The 23,020-nt window shown below is 38.0% G+C and overlaps 1 protein-coding gene across 2 annotated transcripts in view; it reads left to right on the top strand.

Annotated features, from left to right (window-relative positions):
* Positions 1-4,977: 4,977 nt before the first annotated feature.
* Positions 4,978-23,020, top strand: part of XPO1 (exportin 1) — a 43,550-nt gene continuing 25,507 nt past the window's right edge. Inside the window, exons 1-4 of one of the 2 annotated variants that reach the window (XM_082672581.1) lie at positions 4,978-5,160; positions 8,501-8,632; positions 14,114-14,215; positions 17,750-17,822. In XM_082672581.1, the coding sequence (XP_082528707.1) occupies positions 8,507-8,632; positions 14,114-14,215; positions 17,750-17,822 (301 nt within the window). In that variant the 5' untranslated portion in view covers positions 4,978-5,160; positions 8,501-8,506. Of the gene's footprint in view, positions 5,161-6,480; positions 6,546-8,500; positions 8,633-14,113; positions 14,216-17,749; positions 17,823-23,020 lie in introns of those variants that run through there. The other variant, XM_082672582.1, reaches the window with a different exon arrangement.

The raw sequence follows: 23,020 nt of genomic DNA, 5'->3' as shown, positions 1-23,020 counted from the left end.
ATTAGACTCAAAGCTCAATAAAAGTAGAGATTTTTGTCGGATTTGCGCCCTCTCAAATTCTAGCACTTAGATCTGTGACCAACAATTACTGGGCTCTCAATAAAATATTTGTTGAATGAATGGATCAGCATCACCTCTTCATTTCCTTTATTTTACTTCCTGTTCTGATTCTAATTGCCTAATAGTTAATGGTATGTTATATGTGAAAGAAATGGCATCTTTCCAACCCACATCTTTCCAAAGAAAAGGCATCTTACCTTCCCTGGTTCTTTATTTATTTTTTTTACTTCTTATTTATGCAGACCCCAAACACCAGCTCATTATTTTATTTTTGGCTTAGAAATACTTCAGCAAAAACAACTCTGTGGCTTCCCTTGTCCTGCCTGAGAATGATCCTAGTGAAATGATATTTCATATCTCACTTCTATGTAAGAGAGTCTGGGACCCATTGTTGAAAATTACCTTATAGAACTGTATAAATTTCTCAGACTGTCAAACTATAACTCCTAGACTTAGCAGCCTTCTCAGATGCTTTTTTGCTATGTTCCCCAAAAGGCAGCAGCTCACTTTCAGACAACTGCTAATTCTGCTTCTGAATGATATGAGGTATCACAGACTCCATATAGATTATTCACTGAGGTCTCAGACACATAGGGAGTTTAGCTCCACAGACAGAATATTCATAATTTTCCATAAATATTCTCAACACTGTAAATTGGGTTTGATAGGAATAGGGTTGCAAACTGGACTATGCCCCCAGGGCAATTTTTTCTTGAAAAGAGTATCTCTTCTCTCCCACCTCCATGCTTCACCACCATACACAATTGTACTATTGTCCAAGTTACACTAGTAATGTTTTTGAAATCCAAGGATGTGATGTGATGTGATGTACTGTTTTATGAAGTATTCTTAAAAGCAAATAGAGAAACAATTTCCTTATAAGATATTTACAAAGAAATATTTCTCCCAGTGCTTCCTTTCAGGTCTTGCAAAGTCACAAACGTGCCCTAAAGATTCATGGGAAGAACAATCCCATGGAATTGTGAATTTGTGCCCAATAGATGAATACACCCAGTGAGTCAGACTCATGGTATTTTCAGCCTAAGTGCCCGTTTCTTATGACTGGTAGGAAGAAGTGCATATTGGAAGGTCATTGTTATATCTCTGAGGTCAAAGTGATATCAATTTTCTCAAAAAGAGTGAAGTGACCAATTCCATTATTAAGATAATATAATCAATTCATATCTTACTTCAAATATTTTTTACTACATTATACGGGTATTTAATCTTATAATTTATGTATTGCTTGAAGAGCTCACAGTCAGTAGAGACTGTCTTCAGAGGCAAAAGATCAAATTAAAATGCAAAGATTTGACTCTGGTGTGACCTTAATAGCAAATATCTATGGTTTGATAGGGAATAAACAGGTACTGTTCACATGTTGTGGTGGGTGTGAAAATTGACACAATCATTTTAGGGGACACTTGGGCAGTTCCTATCACAATAACAAATGTACATGGCCTTTGACACAGTAGTTCCACTTTTAGGATATGAACCTAGAGATATATTCACATTTGTGCTCAAAGATAAATGTACAGGGATATTCACTGAAGCATTATTTTTAAGAGAGAAAATGAGAAATAGCCTAACTGTCCTCAATAGGGGACTGGATGAGTAATTTATAGTACTGAGAAGATGGGGAAGACAATGGAGCTGTCAATAAGGATGAAGTGGAGTTATACATTCTGACCTGTTAAGTAAAAAACAAGCCACCAAATAATATGTATAGTATGTCATATATGCTGAACAAAACATAAAGCAAGTATATTTGTAAATGCATAGAAGATATCTCAAAATATACATATCACACCCTTAATGATGATTATCCCAGAGCAGAAAAAAGAACTGGGGACTGAGGGGGAGGACATACGAAGAGGACTTTTATTTTTTACCATAGATACTTCATTCTCTATTGTTTGAGTTGTTAATCATGATCATGTATTACTTTTTAAATTAAAAAAATTAATAGAAATAAGTAACAAGTAGTAAAAAGGAATTTATGAGTTTGTTTCTCTTTTTTCTGATGAATGTTGTTTTGTGAGACAATGTGAACTAGTAAAAAGAACACAAACATGGGTTCTAAGTTGACTCAGCTCCTGTGGGGTGGTGTGTACCTGTGTGTATGTGTAAGTATGTGTGATAGAGGGTGCGGGGAAGCAAGAGTAGGACCAGGAAAAGAGTAACTACCTCACAGGGTTGCTATAAGAATTCAGTGAAATACTGTACAGAAAGGTCTGTAACAGCCTGCTAGATAGCAGGCAGGCACTCAATACAGTTTACTTACATTTCCTTATTCATATCCCACTCCAAGGTTTGAAGTCTGTTTGACTCCAACAAATGAAGGCAATGAGAAAAGGATTAGAAATATGTCAAACCTGTGTTCTGAATTTGATTCTGAAAATATAGTGATCAAACATAATTATCTGCTCCTGTCACTTCTTTTTGCCCTTTTTGGCTAACTCTAGGCAAAAACAATGGGCTAAATATTTATATCTGATTCACTATGGTCTGACAGATAAGACCTCCTAAGGGATATGATTTAAAGATGACATGAAAAGCACCAAAGAAGGGGTCAGCAAACTGGGACAATTCGGACTTTACAATCCACAAAGTGCTTTATGAGTCGCACTGCTCCTTCACATCTGCTTCACCCTTACATGGATGAGACAGGCATGGGTGATATCAGCCTCATTAATGGGTGAGAAGGAAACTGAGGCCCAAAGAAGTGAAATGACTTGCCCAAGGTCACATTCTGAGCAGAGTCAGGTCTTATGCCGTTTGTATTCGTATTATTCTGCCATCTAAAAAAAACAGTGGCCTGTTCCAAGAGCTGAAAATGCGGAGGGAAAAACTTTTTAAAAAACAGGACAGCCCCACTTTTCCGGTAATAGAATGTAGGTATTCCATATGATCAGTGTATGTATAATATATATTATATATTTTGGCTTGATATTGTTCGGTTAGGCAATGAATAAAAATCTCAGGTCTGAAAGTAATCCAATATCATTTTGGTAAATCTATTGGAGGGTGAGGGAGTTATGCTTTGGTGTAAGCCTTTGTCCACTGTGAGTGAGGATTTGCTGGAGAAAAGAGTGTTGATTTAATAAATCATTTATCAATCTCTTGGTGGCACAATGGGCCTTCTAAACTTTGGTGGGCTGCTTGGTGTTTCTTCAGCAAAGAACAATCAATAAAGCTTACTTGGAGGGGCACTTGCGGACAAGAGAGGCAACCATATGAAGGGCCAAATGCGTGCGACTTTCAAAGAAAATACTATTTGGTGATCATGAAGTATGCGAAGGGCAGCTATGCTGAAAGGAAAAACCGAGGGTAGGGGAAGATCAAGGGCAGTTGGCATGTAAGCTCACCCAGAAAAAACAGACGATGTTAAACCAATTACAGGGATTACAGCGTCTTAATTTTTAGGAAGGATCGGTTGTTAAAGAAGCCAAATTCCAGCCTAGGGAGAAACCGAGTTACAATTTGAAGGAGACTTGCCCAAGAACTAAGTATCTTTCCCATGTCTCCGAGAAAACCATGAGGCGCCAAGAGTGCGCACCCCACACCTCACCCCAACCTCTCAACATCTTGGCCCCAAACCCAGGCCTTTAAAATGGATTAGAGGTCCGGGGCCTACAATTAGTTGGCCTCCGTTGTGTTCTTTTCGCTCCTTTTTTCCACCCCACCCTTCCCCGATTAAAAAAACAATTCGCTGTGCCCTCCCTTTTAGTAGCGCAGCCCCCATCAGAGGGGCGGGTCCCGATCCCGACAGGCTCAGGCCCCGCATGTTGGCGGGAGCCGGCGGGGGCGGGCCAGCGCGGGTCCGGGAGAAGCCCAGCGAAAGCGGGCTACCGCGCGGCGCGCTCAAACTCGCGCCACCACCAGCTCAGGAGCTGCGCCCCACCCTCTTCGTCACCAAAGGCGCCCAGCCAATGAGCGAGCCGGAAAGGCCGGGCCTGCGGGCTAAGCACTGGGAGGGGGAGCGGCGGGAGGGGGCGGGAAGTCGAGGGCGGGCTACGTTTGATTGACAGCTCGCTCGAACCAATCCTCCGCGCGGCTTCTCTTCGCTCTCCTCTCTGCAGGGCTCAGCTCTTCGTCCCACCTCCTCCTCCTCCACCCTCCTCCTAGCTCCTTTGCGACCCGCCCCTCTTCCCCTCCCCCACTCTGCGGGCAAATCGCTGCTGGAAAGAGGCGGGGGACGAAGCGGCGGGCTTGTGTGGAGCCTTGAGGTGGGATTGACGGGCGAGCTGGCCAGTAGGAGGTAGGCTGATGGCGCGGCTGTGGCTGGAACCGGCCAATGGGCGGGCGGGCTGGGGGCGGAGGCCCAGGTTCCAAACGCTCCGCGGCGCCATGGGCTGAAAACTCAACCGAGATGGAATCTCCCAGTCTGAACCGGTTTCAACCGGTTCCGAGTTTGAGGCACTAGGAGGAGGGGGAGAAGCGGCTGCAGCGGCCGCGGCAGGAGCAGCGGGAGCTACAGCATCAGCAAGAGCAACAGTAGCTACAGCCCCGGCGGTGGTGCCTGTTCCAGTCTTTGCTGCTGCAGTCCGTGCAACCACCCAGAGGGGGAGGGGGGAACCACCAGTCGCTGAGGAGCAGGAGAAGGGGGGAAAGTTTAGGCGAGCCTGGGTGGGGGGGGCCCAGCGCCGGAGCCGCGTGAGGGAGCCGTATTTTGGTAGGGGGGAGTCGGACTGCAACTGGCAGCAGAGCGTCCCCCGGCCGTGTGGACTCTACAGCCCCTACTCCTGCCGCTCCTGCTGCCGCCTGTAGCTGGAGGGTCTCCCTGGGGCAGAATCTTTGGGACTTGACCCCGTTCCCCTCCCCCTTCCCTCACTCCCTAGCCAGGCGGGAGCATTTATTCCACAGATTAATTCTCCTTTTTTGGGGGGGGTGGCGGGTGTGTGTATCGGGGGGAGGTGTCCCTGAAATAGTAAATATTGTTGAGCTTTTTTTGCTCTTATCCTCTTCGTTTTTTTAATTTCCTTTTTTAAGGTGGGAAAACTGTGAAACCCACCTTGATTTCCTCCCCTCTCCCTCCCCCATCCTCCCTCGCCCTAATCCCCCGACAAGGAAGGAAGAAGCAGTTGGTTCAATCTCTGGGTAAGTCGACTGTGTCTTCGGGGTCGAGGGTCGGGCGGCAGGGCGGGAGAAGGCTGGCGTGGGGCGCGGCGGCGGCCGCGGGAGGCGAACCGGGGAGGCGGCGGCGGGCCCACAGCAGAGCCTGCGATTGAATGGAGCCGCTTCTGCCGCTGGGGGATGGAGGCGGGGAGGCTGCCGCGGGAGGGGAGCGCTTGCTGGGTCATTCGCGTGTGCGGGTAGCGGTGGAGGAAGGCAAGGAGCGTGGTAGTGAAGTGGGGCCCGGCGCGGGGGTGGAAGGGCTTACCCAGCCCCTTGGGTTGGGGAGAAGTTGGGGTGATTTCAGGAACATTTCTGTAAATTATTAGGAGTGGAAGTTTCCAGAAATATTTAGTGCAGCAGCATTGAAACGTCCGCCTGCATCACGTGGCCCCTCGGTGGAGAGCTTGGGATCGCGGGAGGGAGGGGCTCTTAAGTCCTTGCTCCTCCTGCAGGGAAACTCAGAATCTCTGGTTTTTTACGGAGTAGAATTAGAAGTAGGAAAGGTTAGTTGATTTTTCAGGGAAGTGCAGATGAGGTTCTGTGCTGTAGTTTGTTTGGGGAGACTTGCGTGTGTAAAGTGATCGACTCATTTACTGCTGGCATTGTACAGTGGATAATACCCTGATTCTCTTTCATTCCCGTGTCTGAGTTTGGGGTGGGTGGGAGAAAGTGGTGTACTGGGGGAAGCATGAGAGATTTGCCCAGTCCGGACCTCCTCTGACCACGCAGAGGCCATGCTGCATAGAGAATGGGGCGGTGAACTTCAGGCGCCTGGTCTAAATGCCTTCTCCCGAGTATGGGCGGGGTGAGTGCGTGCTCCAGTATGCTATAGTTAGAAGTGCTGCACATCGGTTCGGGTGGGAAGAGAGGGGAGGGCGGGCCTTAGTGAGGTGTGTTTCTACTCAATGAAGCAGGCAATTGCCCACACAATCTAAAGTAGCAGTCTTTCTCCTTGCAGCGACTTGTTTTTTGACCTACTATGTAGTTATCATTAACGGTTATGATTTTTTGAGTTTTGGATGGGAGCTGGCAGTGTGTAGTTGCCTGCCTATTCAGTTTGAAGTGGCAGTGAAGGTATTTTGGTAGTCACTTGTAGAGTCACCACGTGGCTGGATAATACCTTATATTTGCTATACAGTGAGTGGAATTTAGGATTGAGTGTCCCAAGGAGAAGGAAAAGGTTTTGTGGTTTCTTTCACCTCTCCCGCTATGGCTGTTTGCTGTCTGCCTGATTGTGTATCTTAAGCGCGTGGGACACTGCTGTTAGTGGAAAGAATGTTTTGGAAGCTGTTTGATTTGGGAGACTAAATGTGCTTGGCATTGACTAGAAAGCCGCCATTTCTGTACTACGTACGGTTCGAGAATAGGTAGGTCATTTCGAAGATAGCCGCTAGTTTTTAGGGTGGCATACCCTGCTGTATTTAACACAAGCTTCTATTCTAAACCTGATTTTTTTCCACAGGAATTTGTCTCATTTTTGTAAGGACAATGTGCTTGAAAATGAAACTTTTGAGAGTCACTTTATTCTTTCTCGTTTTGGCTATTAAATTATGATAGGATGAAATAGGATAAAAGTTCGTTCAATTTTTAACCCCCCCAATCGAAAACATTTGATGTATAGATCTTGGTTTTGTGGACATTGCTTTTCAGCCTCAATTTTTAAGATTGTCTGATCCTTTGAAATTGTATGGCACTTGAATGGGGTAAATTTACACTTCCGTTTGTGAAATATATATTTTCTTTTTCCTATTAGTATTTAGATCAAAGATTGTGTATGTCAGGTATTTTGCATTAAAAATACATTTAATAACTGTTGTAGAAATTTTTGAAATCTCACCAGTTTTTACTGTCAACAGTGGATGGAAGGACTTAAGAGGAATAAAATTCCTCGAACTCATAATTTCTCAGTTTTTACATTATATCTAACCTAACTGATCCTTCAGACTTCTACTTTGTTGTAACTGATATTATCGTTAAATAAAACATTTGACTTAAAATTGCTGCCATTGTTAACGTTTTTTTACCTGTTATAAAATAGACAAGAAATAACGCCTTTTTCCTAACAAGCTGCTTTGTCCAAACATAATGTAATTAAGTTAGCCACCCATTTCCTGATCTTGGAAGGTTAAGAGAGGGAGAAGTAGAGATGACCATCTGACCTTGTTGGGTCTAAGTACAGTAAACCAGGGGTACTTAGCTCAAGGTTTCATGCATGGCTTTCATGGTGTCCTGAATCGTCTGTAATTGTATACAAGTTGTGAATTTTTTAAATTTGGCAACAGCTATCCTGTTCCTCTGATTGTGAGGCATCTTAACCCCAAAAAGTTTGAGGAGTGCTGATTTAGCCAGTCAGACTTAAGTGGCACTGGCTTTGAAGAAAAAGCAAAAGGAAAGATTTTTATAAGGCTGGGCAACAAGAATGTGCATGTGTGCCAGCATCTTGGAGTAGAATCCTCTTAAAGGGGTACCATTGCATATGAACCAGTAGGTTTTAGCCAGTACATTACTTGAGGTGAAGAAGCTCATTTTTCTGTTATGGTAGAATTTAGTCTTATTTAGAAAATAGCAAGATTTTACAGCTTTTTGTTTTGCCAGTCAGTACTTGGAAATTAAAAAAAATCTTGTTTGACATATTAACCATAGTTTTTTTTCCTAGAACATATATTGAAGGAGCTTGTACGCTTGTAATTTAAATCTCCACAAATTCATGGATGAAAGAAACAAACATAAATGGTTTAATTGAGTGGAAAAGCTTAAGTTCTATAGAGGTTAAGGACACCAGATTTGTTAGACTTGTTAGCTAATCATTGCTATATATAGGAAAATCTTTATACCACATTTAATTTTTAGCGTCTTCAATATATCTTAAAAATTAAGGTAACATGAAATGAGGGAAAGTGAGCTTTTACTGAACTAGAAGACCTTACTTGGGGCGGGGGGCGGGGATCCATTTGAACTTCATCTGTATTTAAAATTTTCGAGATCAAGATTTTAAATTGTATCAGGTTTTAGGACCATAAATTCTTTAATAATCATTTTTAAAACGGGTTAGGGTAACTTTATATACATGTTAGTAGAAAGAACAGTATGATTTTTCTGGGGTGTAAAAATAAAGTGAACCCTAATGATTAATGCAGTTGTGGAGTACCTAAATAACTTCAGCATTTATTTGCTTTTACTATGTCAGTTGTTTAGGTAAAATCTCTGAAATACAAAGTAAAGTATTTGTAAGAACATGGTTGAAGTAAAATAACTTGAGTAGAAACTTTTTGACAATATCAAAACTTCATAGGCGCCTTAAATTCTTTCTCTTTATTTTCAGTAATCTATGCCAGCAATTATGACAATGTTAGCAGACCATGCAGCTCGCCAGCTGCTTGATTTCAGCCAAAAACTGGATATCAACCTTTTAGACAACGTGGTGAATTGCTTATACCACGGAGAAGGAGCCCAGGTAAAGTAGCTGATCAAAACATTATTGCAGAGTAATAAAGTTGTTGAGTTTAGAATAAAATTTTAAATTACCACCTTTTTAAAAATATCCCATAGTTTGTATTAAATTGGAATTATATATTCTGAGAGGTGGTCTGGAGAAAGAAATTGCATTACATTTTGAAATGGTTTAGAGTGGGAAGTTTTGGAATATTTTTATTATACTTGTTCTGTTCTTCAGCAACCTTTACCCCATTTAATAAAAGATATAGCCCAATGTATTAAATGTTTTGTAGATATTAAAGGTTGTATGTCCCTTATATATTTAATGTATTTGGAGTTAATATGAGTCTTCTGTTTTTGAAACATTTAAATTGCAGAAGTACTTCACAGATAAAACTTGTTTTAAATATCCCACAATACCAGGTATCTTTACATTGTTTGAATTTTAGCACTTGTAAAAGTGCTAACTGTTAAAATAGGAAATTATCTTACACTTAATCTATGTTTTGATCAGTTTAAGGTTTGGGTTTTTTTAAAAAAAAACAGGAATGTTTGTAAATTTAAAAATTTTTTTATGGTACAAGAAACTGGACAATCTTCAATCTGCACCCTGTGGACCTAATAAAGTTTTAAACGAGTAAAAGTTTCTGTTCCTGGATTAAAAAAATCTTATAAGGTGACGTGACAGATATCTTATTAGTAAAATTTTGTTGCCAAAAAGTGCATTTCTGGTAGATAATGTATCGTCAAGCCATTAATTTATATTTGCATAGTTAAACCCTGGCTACTTTGATACTTTTTAGAAACCTCTGAAAGGTGGATATAGTAGTATCTTTTATAGATAGTCCAAAAAACATGATGTATAAATATTAGCAAGTGCATAAGTATTTCTGTTCCCTTCTGAAATCTAACATTGGTTTCACTATAATAAAGAAAAAATTTAAAGGGAAAAAGGGCCATGAAAGTTGTATGAGTGGAAAAAATTACAGTGATTTTGTAAGCTTGTTAGTGCAGTTTTATACTCCTAGGCGCTTTCGATCAGTGTTCTTGTCTCCAAAAGCATTCCTGAAAAAGTATCCGTATTTACTACACATACCATACATTCAACATGGAGCTTTAAGCTCCATTTCATCCCAGCATGGATGTATGGAAAGCAGCTGCTTTTGGAAGAAAGTATGACAGTAAGGTTGAAATACATGAAGTAAGGTTGGGCTCAACTTTGACTATATTAGAAGCATAAGTCTATAAGCCATTAGGAAGATAGGCATTTAATTTTATCACATCATTAAGCTGCCACTGCTCTTTAGTCTTCGTTCTTTTTTAACCTGGTTCACAGCATCTAGAAGTATGATGACTAAATAGACCGGTGTTCGAGGCTTATAACAGAAGTAATTATGAAGACTATGTTGTAATACTGCTTTAGTAATGTTTCACAGTGTCGAGATTTAATGATTTGTTTTAAATTTGACTTTTGAATAAAGACTAGATTTAGAAAAGTGTTTACAGATATTTTCATTTATGAAGACAAAATTAACTTTACCAAAAGTAAGAATTTTATGTCTGGTTAGATTTCTCATGGGACAAGTCAGTTGCATAAAGAATAATCAGTAAGTTGGTATTTGTTGTAGATAAGGTAACAGGCTTAGAGCTTAAAGGCAGTTAAGAACCCCTTTTCTGAAAGTGATATCTTTAAACTTCCTTGTTCAATTTTTTATATACCACTTCTTGGGGGTTTTATTTTGAATAAAAAGTTGAAGGTTGCAGTGGAAAACATGTTTTGTTTTTTTCTTTTGTGGTACGTGGGCCTCTCACTGTTGTGGCCTCTCCCGTTGCGAAGCACAGGCTCCGGACGTGCAGGCTCAGCGGCCATGGCTCACGGGCCCAGCCGCTCCGCGGTATGTGGGATCTTCCCAGACCGGGACACGAACCCGTGTCCCCTGCATCGGCAGGCAGACTCTCAACCACTGCGCCACCAGGGAAGCCCGGAAAACATGTTTTTAGTGTTAAATGTCTTAAATTTATTCCAGTAAGATTTCTAGTCATTCCTCTAGAGTCTCATCTACAAAGTTACCTACCTTGCAAGAGACTGGAGGATTAGTGATGAGGTTTTGTAAAGCACCTGTTAGCGGTGACTGCTATTTAGGAGCCATTCTGTTTAAAGGGGACTTTGAAAGTATAATGAAGATGATTTCACATACGTGATGTAAACTCATTGTTTGGGGTTTTTTTTTTTTTTTTTTTTTTGGCGGTACGCGGGCCTCTCACTGTTGTGGCCTCCCCCATTGCGGAGCGCAGGCTCAGCGGCCATGGCTCACGGGCCCAGCCGCTCCGCGGCATGTGGGATCCTCCCGGACCGGGGCACGAACCTGTGTCCCCTGCATTGGCAGGCGGACGCTTAACCACTGCGCCACCATGGAAGCCCAAACTCATTGTTTTAAAATATGGTTTGGTGGGGAGTTTTTGTTTGGCTTTGGTCTGTCATAAAATATGTACTTAAAATAGCAAGTAGAAATTATGCTAATTAAGCTTTAAACTCACCTGTATGTAGCCTAACTTTTTTGAAAAGGATTTCGTAACTTTGGAGAGGAAGGAATTATTAGAAGGGTGGCCTTTAATCTGTAGATAGAACTTTTGCCTAGATGGGTAGTATAGTAGAATAATTAGCACTGTAATATTAGGACTACCTTCTGTTATAAACATTTTTCTATTTTTAGCCAAGTAGGACGCCAGGGAAACAAAAATGTTGGAGTTGGGTGTTTTCTCCAGTACTGTGTTAAGTGTCTTGAACTCTTTTATCTATTGCTTAGCAACTAAAATACTTTCACCATTCAGTTAGTAACACAGGGAGATGCCAGATTTTCTCTCTCCTCCGTTTCCCTTTGTGCCTTTTTTAACCCCTCCTGGGGTTTTAAGTTAATAAAGGAATATATTTTTTAAAAGAAGAAAAGGATATATTATGTAAGGACAGTGGGATTAAGACAAATTAAAAAAAGGACGCAAATACTAGCAATAACTTTAGAGAGTAAAATTACAACAAAAAGGATGACTGAAAAGGAAGGAACGTGATTTATGGGGAGATGGAAATGAATGGTGATAGTGTGGGAACTATTCATTTATGTGTAGAATGCTCATCACTTCAAAAAATCTGATAAAGTTGTATCTTGACCAAATAACTTACTAGGCATGGATCTTTGATGTACCTTATCCTCTTAATATTTGTTACTGTTTTATATGCAAGTCTATCCAGTTAGATATTCTCAGGAAGAGAATCAAAACACTGCTAAAATGGGCTTTGGCCATAAATAGTTCACATCACCATTCTTTCTACCTTTTGTTGGTTGCTTATTATATGATACAATTACAACCCTTTAAATAAATCAAATAAAAAATGTATAGTTGTATTTCAAGACTTCACACACTTGCTCTAATCCCAGACCCTTAGGGTGGAACCCAGGCACCTTATTTTTCTTTCAAGTTCCAAAGTATTTCTGGTCTTATTGTCAGGATACAGAACCATTACCTAATTTAGTGGGTGTGTATTTGTCAACGTTTTAAACAATAAGCAGTGTATAAAAGCCAAAAGAGGGGCTTCCGTGGTGGCGGTGGTTGAGAGTCTGCCTGCAGATGCAGGGGATGCGGGTTCATGCCCCAGTCTGGGAAGATCCCACATGCCGCAGAGCAGCTAGGCCCATGAGCCATGGCCGCTGAGGCTGCGCGTCCGGAGCCTGTGCTCCGCAATGGGAGAGGCCACAACAGTGAGAGGCCCGCGTACCACAAAAAAAAAAAAAAAAAAGCCACAAGAGAAAATTATTTTTTTTGTAAATTGGAATAAAAGCCAACTTAAAGATTATGAGGTGTCTGTGTCAGAGATGGTTTAAATAAGAATGCTTTTCTCCCCTCCTTTTGATGCTTCGTTGTTTAACCCATAGAATCAAACCCTTGATCAAGTAAATGATCTAACAGAAGGATAATTGCCAAATTTTAAAACCATAAAAGTTTACTCTTTGGTTACAACATGTGATAGAAATAGGTAAAAGTTAATTAGGGAGGATCCAGTTGAGCTACAAAACAGCCTATAAAGGTGAAAAAGATTAAGCGGTTGCTTCCTGAAAAAAATTAGTAGACTTATCAGCCTTTGATAAAATGTAGTGTTCATATTGTGTGAAAAACTAACAGTTAAAATGAAGAAACTGGATAATGTCAACATGGCTAGATCTTTAAAACTCTCAATTGTCAATCATATCTCAGTGAAGCCGAGGGAAAGAAACTATGTCAAATGGAAAGAGCGAACTGCAGAAGGATTTCTACAATATACTATTTATATAAAATTTAGTAACCACACAACTATATGAAATTCATACACATGCTGTGAAAATACAGACAGGAAAAGACACCAAAGTCATGAAAATGATTATCTCTAAAGAAGGAACAAAGGAAGGAAATGGCGCTGAAGAAAGGTACAAAGTTCCATAAGTTTTAGATCTTATGTTTAAAAGAAAAACAGACAAGTGCAGCAAAATCTTAACATTTGTTAATTCTAGATGATGGTTTCATAGGTTTAAATATTCTGGGTTTGCATTTTAGAAATACAAAAGCAAAAAAAGAAAATTTTCAAAATAAGCAAGGATTTAATATGTGAAATTAAAGGATTTTCGGAGACAAAGGTGTGTTTACAATAAACTGAAAATACTGCTTTAAAAGGATCTTAATGTTTTATGTGTATCAACAGGTATTAGAGAGTTGTAGACTTACTTAGACTTAGCTTTTATCTGTCTCCCCTGAAATATAGTTTTACAGATAAAGTTTGTTAAAGATATCTTGGTGACTCTTATAAACCAGAGTGTGCCATTACATAACTTATCTAAGTAGATGTGAATTTTTATATGTTGCTTTTGGTTGATTGTGTGCTGAGAACCCGTTTATGTTGGAGTAGATAATTGATTGAATTTAAGTTCAGTTTTGAGAATACCAAATAAAGCAGATTAGGGGAAGAAAACACTTTTCTGTTTAAAAAGAATATACCCATTCTTTTTTTTAATTAATTTTTTAAATTCGTTAATTTATTTTTGGCTGCATTGGGTCTTCGTTGCTGCGCGCAGGCTTTATCTAATTGCGGTGTGTGTGCTTCTCATTGCAGTGGCTTCTCTTGTTGTGGAGCATGGGCTCTAGGCACATGGGCTTCAGTAGTTGTGGTGTGCAGGCTCAGTAGTTGTGGCGCACAGGCTTAGCTGCTCCGCGGCATGTGGGATCTTCCCCGACCAGGGCTCGAACCCGTGTCCCCTGCATTGGCAGGCGGATTCTTAACCACTGCGCCACCAGGGAAGCCCTGTACCCATTCTTAATTAAAGTTGATAATGGACACATTTTTATTTCTATAAGGACTAGTTTCTTGAGTATTTCTGAAAGTTGATAAAATCACTGTCCTATTAGAATTTGTGCCTTGCTCAATACCATTCGAAAGAACAAGTTAGCTTAAAATTCTTTTTGTATACTATTTTAGCAAAGAATGGCTCAAGAAGTACTGACACATTTAAAGGAGCATCCTGATGCATGGACAAGAGTCGACACAATTTTGGAATTTTCACAGAATATGAACACGAAAGTAAGCAAGTGGTGGTTTTTTAAATCCATTATTTCTTCTTTTCTTCCAGTCATAAACTTTGAGGAAGGTATCTCATTTTTAGTATTAGGATTTGTTATCTCAAATCATTTAATAATGTTAACTTATTTCAAAATTTAGCCTTAAACATAGAATGAATTCTTGCAAATAGTCCTAAGAATTATAAATGGAGTTTTGAAATTGGGACTAGTATGCAAGGTGGCTTTTTTTTGTTGTTGTTTGGGGGTTTTTTTTGGTTTGGTTTTTTTTTTTTTTCTTTTTAGAATATGTGTACAGATCTCGGCATAAATTCTGAATGTTATTCAGAGATGAAACATAACATCAGAGGAATTATTTTGGGCAAGTAATCAATATAACACAGGCTAGGCACCTCCAAAACCAAGTTGTGTGGGCAGCGTAAAACCCTACTCCATGGTACCAATGCTTTTAATGGGACAGCCCTCAGTTTTTATTTGCAATTGAAAATGTTATCATTTGGGTCCTTTTTTCTTAAGTTTGAACAGAAGGGTTGATCAAAATGTGTTTTGACTGTTTAGGCTTGATGATTCACACTTCTCTTTAAACTGCCTTAAAGTAGTAAAATACCATGCATGGCATTCTGTTTAAATACACACAAGGTTTCCACTTGGTATACATTGTGTTAAAACAGAAAGTAGCCATGTTCACCTCTGTTTCTGAAATCAGACTGTGTTAATTAACAGTTTTAAAATATTAACTAGTTTTGACATCTTATAAATTTTAGGGCAAAAATACAGTCCAGAACTTCCTCAAAGTGCTAACCTTAAGTAACATAACAGTGTTTGCCTGTTTGCTTGCCTGGTAAATTTTGCTTTTTATACTGACAGACATTACTAATGTTTAAGTTGATTTATCAACAGTATTTTTAAAAACTCAAATTTGTCTTGTGAAAAATGAGATGATTAGAGGAACAGAAAGAAAGCAACAGGTAAAGAATTCTTCCATTTACATAAATTACAAATGATTTGGTGCTAAATTTATGCACTATGACATTTGGCTTTTATGCAATCATTTTTTTTTCTTTAAAGATGTTAACACTACCTGATATTAATCATAATGTTCCATTATGTTGATTGCTTGTAATAGGAAGAAAAGGGGTGTCTTCCTGTGCAACTGACACAGCTAGGCTTTGACGGCAGGCCTCCACAAGGTCTACCCTTTTGATTCCCTTTAACTGAATTCTGTTCATCAATTGTTTTTGTTTCATGGGCGGTGGGAGGGGAAAGGGGAATTCAATGCGTAAAATAAGTATTTCTAAGGGCTCAGTAGAAATTTCTACCATAGGGATCATTTCATGCATTTATTTTTTTCATTTAGTCTTTGCTGTTCTCTGTCCCTCATCTTCATAACTCAGCAGTGGATTTCTCAAGTCCTGAGGTGTAAAGCAGAAACTTAATACTTCAGAATGATATTTGGATTATTTATGTATATTTCCAAAGTAGTTATTTATCATTGGCCCTCAGATTTGGCTATCACTTCAGATTTTTTAATCAAAATACTCCTTTTCAAAGAAATGTGAATTCTCATCATGTGTAGAGTCTTAATGTCTAGGAGAGATTGGGTTTTAGGGTACTATGTTGGTGATCTATGTATTCCTTTGAACTAAGTAGTGAAAAGCTTTTATTGGGCTTCCTGCCTCAGACCTGTTTGCGGAAAGATGAAAAGATGAATTGTATCTTCAGCAAGCTTGTGCTACTTTTTTACAGTTGGAGAAAGGACTAGAGGTTAGTAAATAGGTAATTCAGGTAACAGTATCAGATATAAAGGCAGAAGTAAATAAATGCAACAATGAAGGGGGGGATATCCTTCAGTTAAAAAGGGTAGGCTGAAAATACATTGGCTAAATATGGTTAAGTTATCATTAAGATTAGTACTTTTTAACTGGTGTATTTATGGCAGGTTTTGTGTCTTAGTTTCTTAAAGATCTTTGTAATTGGTTGAGAATTAGCAAGAGGGTATATATTCCATGTAGTAAGAAGTGCATTTGTTTTGACTTAGTAAAACTTTTGACACTCTGATTTCATGCCTTTAGAATTAATTTAAAGCAAGTTTAGGGTAGTATGTTTTTAAAAGTTAATTTAGAATTTTAGTCAATGAGAAACTTACCTTTTTTGTTTATTTACATTTGTCTGAAACTTAGATCTATAAAGAGAGGTAAATGAACAGGAAAGAAAGCTTCACCATTTACTGCTGATTATGAAACTTTTTTGGCATGGCATCAAATTTATAATTTGTAATTTCAGAATTTTGCTTTGGCCTTGTTTTTATTTTTGAAGTCTTTTTAAGGAATGTTCTGCAAATGTAGGATTTGGGTTGAAATGGCAAATTTTTCCTAAAAAGTATGAAATGTTAAAAATTAAAGAAAACAGCAAAAACACTGTTTGAGCACAATGTAGTTTGGGACAGTCTATATTGTGCTTTGGATAAAGTGTGCATTCACATGATCCCTTTGGTTGAAATACTAATGCTCCTATTTTATTGTGTGATGACTAACCATTTTAAAGATGAACTCTTATTCTCAGCCAAAACTTGCAATCTGAGGTTAAATGTCTATATATGAATGAGTTTACCTTTCAGGTATTATGGCTGATTCTTCCCTAATTCAACCAGTTGAAGCATACCACAACAGTTTTGACCCTTTTCTTCCTCCTGTCTATCCACACTAATTGGTCATGGTAATGATTTTGGGTAGTAACTCCTGTAGTCTTGTAAATTGTTATAAATATTGTTGACTATTTAGAGTGAGTAATCAACAGGAGGGACAAAATGGCTTGAAAGTGGTATTTGTATTTATTAACGTTCTTACATTTTTAGTTATCATTTTTATAGTTGGAAGGAATACCTGAAAGGTAGATACAGATTGCAACATTCATTTGTGTATTATTTTGACTGTGCACAAAAGTTTATCTTTAAATTAGTAGAAATAGCAACTCTAAGGGTGGGGTTAAAATTTAAAATTAAACCCGTGGGCTGTCTTGCTGCTCCTTAAGTAACACACCAGTGATGTTTGTAAACACTTTCTGTAGAAAGTATCTGTGACAATACTTTAATACTTGGCCAAGAGCTTACAACTCCTAGAAGATGGTAGGAAGCTTGAGAGCATCCAAGCTGCTAAATTCTTAGGAGCCTGGTCGTGTTAAAGTACGTGAGCCTATAAGCAGTCATTTATGCTGTGAATTCGTATCTGGCTGCTACTTTTCCTTCTACGGACTAAGCCCATTTGGCTGCTAAGGGCTTTTTATTTGGTTCTTCCTCCTGGTGTGAGCATGTATAAACAGCAGGACGTTAAATAGAGTAGTAAACAATAAAGTGAGGAAAATGCATGAAAACTCAGTATATGGGCAAATAGATCCTTGTTTAATATATGTAATTAAACTTGGTAGCATAATGTTTTTGAAAATTTAGATGTAAATGTGTGAATGTCTGTCCATTTGTGAATCCTGGAAATTGCCAGTCTTACAGCAATATATTCACATGCTTCTATTCTCCAATTTTCAGTATTATGGACTACAAATTTTGGAAAATGTGATAAAAACAAGGTGGAAGATTCTTCCAAGGAACCAATGTGAAGGTAGGAAAGTGTTTTAAAGAATTGTAGATTCAGAATTTTATTATTCCTGGCATTTTTATTATAGTTGAGTATTGGAGAGGAGGAATGTGTTGAATCTTTAGTAGTTTATTATGCTCTAATGGATAACTGCTTTCATCATGTTGCAAGGCAGGTTCTGTTTATATTTGGGGTCAGGGGAAGAATAGGTTATTTTTGGGGGAAAGCAGAAACCAGACTGGTGAAACTTTCTACAGTAAATATTGTGAAAAATTTGTATCAACTTATATAGTTAATCTAGACCATGTTTGAAATGAATGAAATTTGAATATGCGCTCTTATGTATTGTTTTAAATTCATCACACAGTAGCAAGTAATGAGTACTGTAATACAAGGAATAACATAAATATAACAGCAAAGGAAGAAACAAGTTTTAAAAATCAAGACTTTAGCTTTTGACATTCTGGGCATACCTTATAAGAGGTTGGCTTCTAAAATAAGGAAAGATCAAAAAATGAAGATGTGGTGATGCCTGGTATTAATATTTTTACTTTTTCCTTTGTCACTACCTCAGTAAAAGTAGTCATGGTTTAAGAAACATGGGGCAAAGTTAGTCTCTTGGAATTCTTTAATGCAGTTCCTTCCAGTTTTCACATACTGCCTTATTATCTACTTTGTTACTTGTTTAATCTCTGAAAAATAAAGAGAGAAGTCTGGATTTTAAAATGGGGTTATACTACTTTTGGTGGCATTTTTTCCTATTAAATTATGTTCCCTTTCTTTGTTGCTCTTTAAGATTTGTCTTTACCTGCTTTCTCATGTCATCTTTGTGGTGGAATAGCGACCTGGATTTACTCAGTCTGACTTAAATCTTGACATCTTTCTAGCACTTTTAGAGGTCACTGGGACAATTTTTAACGGCAGTATCCGTAATACACCATAAACTGAATTAAGAATGATAGTATGGGAGGAAATAGTGCCCCCCCAAAGAGGTTCCTCTTTCTTTAAATGTTTTTATTTTGGTTTGAAACCATTTTAGATCACATTCTGTGACTTTCTCAGAAATTAGTAAGTACAGTTTGACTCAGGCCCAAATAGATCTTTTGTACTTCATCACTGCTTTTAGGGACCTTAGGTGCGGTCCTGGTTCCTTTACTACTGTTGTTTTATACTTGTGGTTTGAGCCTCAAATTTAACTTTGGGTATGGCTTACCATACCAACAAAAAAGTGTGTAATATTTTACTTCAGTGCCATTTTACTGTAATAAGTTCCTCTTTAATTTCTAAACACATAGACCTCTGCTTCTTATTATATAAGGATTGTGCTAGATGATCCTCCCAAATTATTTTCCAGGTATAAAATTAAATAATTTAAAATTATACTAGCTTATCAGTCATGGTTGTATTTGTTACTGAAAAAATTAGAGGCTAAAAGTTCTCCCTGAGGACTTGACAGTTTTTGCTTTCTGCATGAATGGGAGTGGCATCTTTTGGTTTTTATCATAAAGTCAAAAGCTTCCATATATTTCTATGTAAGTATCAAAATATATACATATTCCAGGGCATATGTATATTTAATGTATGCCCTGGAATATGTATATAATTTTAATTTTGAAAGTCTTACCATCTTGTTTGGCAAAAACTGGTAGAGGCGGGGTGGTGATTATTCTTCCTGAGTCAAGAGAATTCTATTTTATTCATGTGTTCCTATTCTGTATTAGTGAGATACTTCATTTCTCTGCAAGCAGTACTTATAAAAAACATCAATTAGAATCACCTTTCCCCTTGCATTTCCCCTTAACACTAGTGATAAGATTGAGTGGGATGTAGACTTCTTTAAAAGTACGTGACGTTCCTATCACCACATGTATGGTTTTCACTGTCAGTGAAGTCATTACATGGGGAAAGTGTGATGTAATTTTTAGGGTCTTTCAAAGGCTCAATATTAGAAGAGCGTGTAAAATGGCTCCCAGAGAATGTTAGTGAACTCTGTCTAACTTTAGATATACAGCAGCAACTTTGCATGGTGCATTTAATGATGTGTGTTTTTAAGGTAATTGATCTCATTTATAAAGCATTGGGAAATAAATTTATTCACTACATTTATAATTCTTTCCAACTTTGTCAATCTTAGGAGGCTTTTACAATCCTAAAATTTTGTATCTCGCGAAGTATACTAAATTTCTGAATGTGAATTTTCCTTCATCTTAAGTAACTTCGATATTGGAAATAAATTAGTATAACCCCCAAAATATTGTACATTCCTTTTGTTTATAATTGTCATATCTTTTAAGCTGTTGTCTCCACTTTAGCTAGTCTTTGTCCATTTTAGTACCATTAGGTATTAAGACTATACAAATATATTCCCTACGTCAGAGTATTACAGGTAGGAAGATAAAACATGTTAAAAATGATATCATTTTTTTAAAAATATCATTAAATTAGACGTATATGTAATAAGTGCTAACACATGGTAAAAGAGGGGAAAAATCAGGTTGGCCCCTTTGGACAAGCTCATTCATGAAAATGGCAATGCTTGATGTATTTTAAAGGAATGATAGGTTTGGTTATCAAACCTATCAAACAGCAAGCCAAGATAAGTTTTGTTTGTTTGTTTGTTTGTTTGTTTTTGGGTTTGCGGGCCTCTCACTTGCCGTTGGGACGGTCGCAGGCTCAGCGGCCATGGCTCACGGGCCTAGCCACTCCACGGCATGTGGGATCTTCTCGGACCGAGGCTGCACCACCAGGGAAGCCCCCAAGATAAGTTTTGTACATTTTTTCCAATCCAGCATATATTTTATCAGCTTTCAGTTTCTTGTCCATAAGCGTACGTTAATTTTCACATGTTCGTTTAGTGGAATGGCATTTTCAATTTAGGGCATTATCTAAAACAGTTTGCCAGGAAAATACCTGACAGTTCTGGAGTAAGTTAGATGTCTCTTGCTCTGTGTTCCCTTAGTGTGTCCTGTACCAGCGGATCACAAATGAGTAAAATTTTAATGAGCAAAAGACAGATAATAGCCGAGTAAGGACATGTTAAAAAACATTTAATTAAAAGATATTTTAATAAAAATAGAGCAAGGGAGATATAACCTTCATAATCATTTTAATGAATTTAGATTTATGTAATACAAAGTTAACTACATTGCTCTGATTTTTATCATTTTGCTTTAGGTCAGGAAAATGGTTTTTTTGGTCACCCCCATCCCCACCCACTATAACCTTTGTCCCACTTAGCTATCACTGTTTTTCTCACTCTTTATCTTACCCTCCCAAAAATAAGCTTAATGGTATCAGGGATCAGAGAATGTCTTTATTGCATTCTTACTGCTTGGTATGTAGGTGTTCAGTATATAATTATTCAATTAATGAATTACTTATTATTGAAGTACTTCAGTGACTAGCACCACTCCCTATTTGGGATTCATTCATCTATTTAAGACCCTAATGACTTTCCCAGTATTTTTGCTTTTACATTTTTAAGTAAGTCAAGACAATTTTTCATTTTAAGATATTGAGTGTAGTTTCTGTGCTATACAGTAGGTCTTTGTTGTTTATTTTGTATATAGTAGTGTGTATATTTTAATCCCAAACTCCTAATTTATCCCTCCCCCAATCCCCTTTCCCCTTTGGTAACCATAAGGTTTTTTTCTATGTCTGTATTTCTGTTTTGTAAATAAGTTCATTTGTATCATTTTTAAAGTTTACACATATAAGCAATATCATATGATATTCGTCTTTGTCTGCTTTACTTAGTATGATAATCCCTAGGTCCATTCATGTTGCTGCAAATGGCAGTGTTTCATTCTTTTTTATGCCTGAGTAATATTTGTGTGTGTGACATCTTTATCCAGTCTTCTGTCGATGGACATTTAGGTTGCTTCCATAGTTTTTAAGCAACCTCCATACTGTTCTCCATAGTGGCTGTACATATTTACATTCCTACCAACAGTGCAGGAGGGTTGCTTTTTCTCTACACGCTCTCCAGAATTTATTATTTGTAGACTTTTTGATGGTGGCTATTCTAGCTGGTGTGAGGTGATACCTTATTGTAGTTTTGATTTTCTTTTCTGTAATAATTAGCGATGTTGAGTGTCTTGTCATGTGCCTTTTGGCCATCTGTATGTCTTCTTTGGAGAAAATGTCATTTTAGGTCTTATGCCCATTTTTTGATTGCGTTGTTTGGGGTTTTTTTGTTTAGTTTTGTTTTTAAGCTGTGTGAGCTGTTTGTATATTTTGGAGGTTGATCCCTTGTCAGTAGCATCATTCGGCAAGTATTTTCTCCCATTCTGTAGGTTGTCTTTTTGTTTTGTTTATGGTTTCCTTTGCTGTGTAAAAGCTTTGAAGTTTAATTAGGTTCCATTTTTTTGGTTTTATTTAAGACAATATTTTTGACTCAAGAAAAAGAAGAAATTTTAATACGTAAAGTGGAATAATTTCCAAATAGGGAATGGTTACTAGTCATTGAAGCGAAGGTGTGTCAGTGGTGTTGGTTCTTCTTTCTTGTCTGCAATACACATCAGCTTTCATTATAACCTTCGTTCCTTTTTAAAAATAATTTTGGTGCTTGGTTTAGAAGGTTCAAACCATAAAGAAGTGGGGGGAGGCCTCCTTTGTCTCTCGTGAAAAAAATCTTTGTTAAGGAATCTCTATTATTTTAAATTAAACCAAAGGATTATGTTTTAATCTGTTAAGGCATATGGCTTACAGATCTTTACATTTCATGAAATATATACAAACTTGCTGATATTGAAAAGGGGAGTGGTGAATTTATGAAGAAGAAGTTCAAAGTGATAAAGCCATACTATCTTGATTGTCTTGTTGCATGGTTATTGGGATGTGATATAAGAGGTAATGTGTGTAAAGCCCTCTGCATATCTAGGTGCTGACTATGGATAAACACAATGTGTATGTTGCCAGCCTTTTTCCATGAAAATTCTCCCACTTCTCTCCATTTCACCAAGTAATCATATACTAGTCTCAGGTTACCTTGCGATTTCTGCAATAGCATCCTAACTGGGCTCCTTAACAACCATTTATGTGTGTCCCTTGTAATATATTCACAACAAAGGATTTAGCATGCTACTTTAAAAAACAGAACTAAGTCAGGTCACTTGCATGCTTAAAGTCTCTCATTGTACTGAATATCACATGTTTAACTTGTTGCCTTTAAGCAATACTGGCTTTTAAAAACTGCTTTTTAAAGTTTTGTTAAGGTATAT

This window comes from Grampus griseus (assembly GCF_964374135.1).
Source record: "Grampus griseus genome assembly, chromosome: 15".
In the NCBI taxonomy this organism is placed as follows: Eukaryota; Metazoa; Chordata; class Mammalia; order Artiodactyla; family Delphinidae; genus Grampus; species Grampus griseus.
The sequence above is the reverse complement of the archived record's forward strand: the minus strand, read 5'-3'. Positions and strand labels throughout refer to the sequence as shown.